The 6,000-nt window shown below is 41.6% G+C and overlaps 1 protein-coding gene across 1 annotated transcript; it reads right to left on the bottom strand.

Moving 5' to 3' along the window:
* Positions 1–870: 870 nt before the first annotated feature.
* LOC141099166 (olfactory receptor class A-like protein 1) lies at positions 871–1,812 on the bottom strand. The gene has a single exon (XM_073587312.1). The coding sequence runs from the start codon at positions 1,810–1,812 to the stop codon at positions 871–873; it is 942 nt and encodes a 313-aa protein (XP_073443413.1).
* Positions 1,813–6,000: the final 4,188 nt, after the last annotated feature.

The raw sequence follows: 6,000 nt of genomic DNA, 5'->3' as shown, positions 1-6,000 counted from the left end.
AAGGTTATCTCAAATCTCATTATGGAAACCAATTCTACAGGCGGATTTCTTTTCTGGCTCATAGAAAAAGGGTCCAACTTAGCTGTCGCCTTCTACTGGCCAATTAAGTTATATGAAATGGTATTGTCTACTGACAACATCCTTAACACCAGATATATTAGTCAGACCAATTGTGCTGAGGCTGGTGTAAACGGGCTGCATATCTCTGTTCCAACCACAGAGTAATATACCTATTTTTCCAAACAAATGGTATAGTTACCTGTTCCCTATAGGCACTGAACAAAAGCCACAGTAAAAATGTTATTATTCCAATAATGCCTGTGATAAATAACAAACCTTGTTCTCAGGGATTTGTCAAATGTATATCTTCTACATTTTTCCATTGAAGACTATAAGGGTTTTCCACTACTCGGACACTCCCTTCTCAATGTGTAGGTTCTCCCAAGTAAAATAATAACACTTCTACTCACTGTTGCAGTGTTGTCGGCACTGGACATCATTGTTATGTCATGCGATGCCTGCAATCAAACATAGCTGTCTTCACTCTCCCCCCTATGAACATAATTGACTTCCAAAGCAATTGATAGCTGTGGCTGCCCTCACTTCCTCCTGATGTCTTAATTTGTCCAAAGGAGGGGTGAGTGAAGCTGATTGGCCTCAGAGATCGCGAGACATAACAATGTCACGCAATCACTAGGAGATCCAGTGCTGACACAAATGGGGGAAACAGGGATGGAGAAGGGCTGTCAGGGTAATTGACAACCCCTTTAACTTCTATTTCAGTATAATAGAAATTGCAATTAAGTCTTTATAATTGAGTAATGATATGAAAATGGTTATTGCTTGGTATCTTGAGCCTGCTCTAAGTGCTCAAGAAATGCCGATTTTTCTTTCAATCCTCTCTGTTCTGAATGGGTTTTTGAATCCTTGGTTCACTTTAGGATTAGTAGCAAAAATTAGATATGGGCTCAGCACTGCATAAGAGGCAGCAAGGAATAATCGAGTGTCACTGACATCAGAGCCTACGTTGGACATAGTTATAGTATATATCCACATGCAGTTATCCATGCCAAACAATAGTCCATACATTATGACCAACATAATGACTGCTTTCGAAGCTTTGTACTCAATTGTCTTGTTTTGTACTTTGTCTGAACTGCGCTTTCCCTTCATGGCTTTACCATGATTATGGAGAACATATACAATATAGGTACTGGAAAGGATCATTAACCCCACAAATATAATTTCTCGAACCGCAGATACCAATCCATTAATAATATAGGTTAGATAGTTTAGAAAGTCAACATCACAGTATGCTAGGCGCAATGTGTACGGTGAGAGGGTATCATTGGATTGTGCTCGTCCATATAAAATACTAGAGGGGTAAAGTGACATGTTCATTCCTAAAAGCATTGCCAATATAATTGAAACATTTGGGTTTACTATTTGTTTGAGGTATTTCCACTTTTTATTGGCTGGTGCAATAAGTATACACTGGTGGCAGCTAAGCAAACTGGTTACACAAATCGACATGGCTCTACTAACTCTAAAAGTGAAGATAAACAATCTGCATTCTCCATCATTCAAGATATTTTCTAATCCAATGGCGTTCAGAGCCTGTAACATGACACGGGACAGAAGCACAAAAATGTTAACAACTGAGAGTGTCATTAGTATGGTGTTAGTAGGTAAGAGCTTTTTTTCCAAAATCCTAATGTGCAAAAATTTGATTGCAATGTAGACATTTCCCGGGATACCAAAAACCACAAGAAGAACAAAAGCAAAAGATTTTATCAATAAACGGATCTCCATTGTGCATCTGCAGAGGAAGCTGACAATTGTGCAACCTGAAAAAGGAGGAGACTTATTTTTATCATATCATAATATTCACGGCAAATGTAATCTACTGTATCAAATAGCAATTATAGTAATAACAATACTAATATTTATGAGTAAAAAGCAAACACCCAAGTAGGCGTAAAAAAGGTTGTAAACTTCTACAACGGAGACTGTATATTGTATCTATCTGGGAAATCATTTAAATTTTGTTATGTTGAGCTTTTGATTATCTTTGACAAAATTGGATTATTTATATTTGTGAAATTACTTTGTGTGATGAAGGAGCTAAGCACATGGTGGGGCAATGCCTAGGAAAAACTAAGGAGTTTGGAGCCTTTGTATGGCATCCTTCATCCACGTTGGCGCTCCAAATGCACTTCCATACATCTCGAGTTTCATAGAGATAGACAGAGGTTTTACTTCCGTCAAATACATATGGAATGGTTATTGCTTGGTAAAAGAAAAAAAATGGTGATCCCACTGATAATGCTTAATGGAGCTGTTGTACCCACAGAAAAACATCAATGCAATTCGTACATCATGGAGGTAAAATGAGCATGCTATTGCTAATAATTGCTTTTCAGGTTCCTAATTCTTCTTTAGCTCTGAATAGAAACTATGCAATTGTTTTCCCAAGGTTGAGACTGATTGAAAATTGGTATGATGTTAATTATTAAGATAGAAGAATGAAAAAGTAAGTATATAAATATGGTTTTCAAGATTTGGATTTATAGCAAACTGTTCTGATTCATCAGCTAGAAAAGATATAAAATATTTGTAAAGATTCACTTAACTCTAATCTTGGTATTTCTATTAGAGGAGAGATTGTGAAAAAATGTTGGTTTATCTATTTCTATAGCATTTATCACAATGAGTGTTTTCTAGCATACTGACTGTAGGTCTAGTAACTCACTCTACAGAAGATGTAAAGAAAAAATGTTACATCATTAACTAGCTTAGATGCAGGTTAAATACGGGTTGTTTTAACTCCTTCCTTTCTCTAATGCAAAGTGTAGAAGGAACACTGGAAGATTGCAAGTTACAGTAGCAAATAATGAGTTCATTCATTTACATTTTTTGTTCATATGCAATCATCATAATATGCTGCTACATTACAAAACATTAGAACTTCAAGGCAGAGAATATTCAGAAAACACTATCTCCAATCCCATGTCACTACAAATGTAATGATTGGTAACTTACCCTCGATACAGTGTAGAGTGATAGTTCATATGTGATGCAGGACTAAAACATTGGTATTTATAGTTGTATGTCTTTGCTCTTACTCCACAAGGGACTCATTAAAAAAAAAAGATGAAAAATAATAATTAAATTTAAGTACCAGTTTACTTGAAACATTTGAGATCCCTTTAGGAATGTTAATTACACTAGGTGCAGCTATTTGTACATTGAGAATAAATTAGAACATATTCAAAATTGTTCATGTAAACACTAGAGATGAGCAGTTCTGCCAAAATTCGAATTCACCAAATTATGCCCATAAGTTATTCTCTGGAAATTGAATGTTCTATATCATCCTCTGCAGTATCAGCAAAGACCAGATCATAATAAACACTTAGGAGATATAGGTATATACATATCTCCAGTGATTTATACAGCAGAGGTGAGCAATGAGATATTACATATATATGGGCAATACTACAGGCCATGTTGCAGGCCCTGGTATGGGAGTAGGGGCTATTCAGAATTGCGACGCTGTGAGTTGCAGGCTGGAGCCCTGTCGACATTTTGTGAAAGCCTAGAGTCCCTGCACATCCATGGTTTCAATGTGTTGGACATTGGAGGCGACACATGTACAGATTAAGAGCTCGGCACCAAGACCTCATCTCCCAAGGTTTCATCTCAAGAGATCTCAATCTGTGCATGTGCCACCTCCGGTGGCCATTTTCCCAGACTCCTTCACATTGAAACTGTTAGGCGTCAAGCTTTCCCCACTGCACAGGGGGAATCACAAGCCATTCTCTCTGCGGTCTCCCATTCCTCTGCAGCCACAGCGATTCCTGCTCAGCAGGGTCATCGCTCCAGGTGTCTTGCCCAGGTTGATGCTAGGCGTCTGGTTGCTCATTCTGGGTCTGCTATATCTCCATGCCTGAGTCAGCAGCAAGTAGACGCTTCTGGGACTAAGTCCTATCTTTTGGGTACTGAGCATGACCGTGGGACAACCTCTCATTGGAGGTCGGAGGTCACATGCGCAGGTCCCGCTCCTGATCAGATTGCTCCATCTCTGGGAAGGTCCCGGAAGGACGCCACTAAAAATGAGTTGCATGGCCGCTTGGCCATGCGCTAGGATAGACTCTTATGCTTATTTGTGTGTGTGATGATGGATGCATGTATCTGGTGACTGACTCATTAAAACTCTCCTCCCTTTGATACGCATGTTGGTTAGGGATTCAGAGTGAGAGTCAGCGCCAATGGGTGGCTATGCTCAAGCCACCATGCTCCCAGTACTTTACGCACACTAGCATCCAACTGTGACTCCCTGCTATGGGCACTATCATACCGCACCAGCGCTTTCCTCCCCGTCCTGGGTGGTTAGTGGCATCCGCCGAAGCGGCACTGTGTGCACTTGGTATATACTTTTACCTTTTGCTGGCACCGCAGCCACGGCGCCGAGTGCTGATGGTCTAGAGGAACTCTAGTCCGGTGTCTCTAGGACAGGGCTCTGTGACCCCTAATTAGCACTCACTCAGCTGAGCTCTGTGAGTTCAACAGGCTCTGGCGTTTGTTTCAGCGGCTCTGTGGAGCAACAGAGTTCACCTCTATTCACATTGGGTGAAGTTAACCCACGTGTGAGCAAGCGTTTACCCACCATCTAGTTCCGCCATTACGTAGCAGCAGCATACCACCTCTGCACGGTGGACCCCGGGTTGCAATCGCACTTTCTCATATTTTATATTTAGTGCGATCCGCAACCCTAACAGAAACTATGTAAGTGCACCTCCTGTGACCTCGTTCAACCACCACCGCTGCCCCCCTCACCGGTACACTGAATTCAGGACTGTAAGACAGACCCCCATTTGACACATTAAATATTTTCCCCTATTTTCCTCCAGAAAGTTTGGAGTGATTCTTATGGTCCGGTGCTTATAGTCTGAAAAATACGGTAGCTCTCTCCTGCGAGCAATAAGCATGGCTCCAATACAGTTAAAGATGGCACATTTCCTATACATTTAGGGAAAAAAATAATTATAATTTTTACATTTTGCATTTTGGACCAATGCAAAAATTTGGCACCCTTGTACATTTGTGTACTCAGATAACTTTGACCAAGTATTCAGACCTTAATTAGCCTGCTAAGGTTATACCTTGTTAACTGCCATTGTTAAGGCCCCGTTACACATAACGATGTCCCAGCGATCCCACCAACAATCCGACATGATGGGATCGCTGGGACATTGTTAGGCTGATCGCTGGTGAGCTGTCACAAGACAGCCCCTCCAGCAGTCAGGACCAGCGACGCTGGACGCTGGTTTCTAATGTAAACATCGGGTATCCAGGAGCCGCGGCTCCTGGATACCCGCTGTTTACTTTGGAAACCGGTGTACACTCTGGTTTCCAAGGTAAACACCGGTTATCTAAGAGCTGTATGACTCCTGGATACCAATGTTTACCTTCGAAACCAGCGTGTACTCCGGTTTCCAAGGTAAACAGCGGGTATCCAGGAGCCGCGGCTACTGGATACCCAATGTTTACATTAGAAACCAGAGTCACTGATGCTGGTCTCTCGCTGCCACACGCAGCGATGCGTGCTGGCCAGCGGGAAACCAGTGATCGAAAAACGGCCCAGGCCGATCCAGCACAATCAGCGATACCCGGCAGGGGGGGCCGGTCGCTGATCCCCATCACACACAGCGATCTTGCTGGAGAGATCGGTGTGTTTAACGGGGCCTTTAGGAAAGGCTAGGTGATGCAAATTTCCCAACTTTATAAAAACCCAGTCTTTTCTAACCTCAAAATTTCAGTGAGAGCTGGTAGATTTGCTAGGATTGCAAGAGAGGCAAATAAGAACCCCTGCCTGACTACAAAAGACCTTTAAAAATATTTAGCAGACTCTGGAGTTGTGGTACATTGTTCTACTGTTTATAACTGTCAGCCAACAATAGCTCAGCCTATCACTTGGCTGTCAGATATGTTGCTGGA

Source organism: Dendrobates tinctorius, unplaced genomic scaffold (assembly GCF_039654945.1).
Source record: "Dendrobates tinctorius isolate UK_male_01 unplaced genomic scaffold, ASM3965494v1 ptg000098l, whole genome shotgun sequence".
NCBI lineage: Eukaryota > Metazoa > Chordata > Amphibia > Anura > Dendrobatidae > Dendrobates > Dendrobates tinctorius.
Note: the sequence above shows the minus strand (reverse complement) of the source record. Positions and strands in the feature narration are given on the sequence as shown.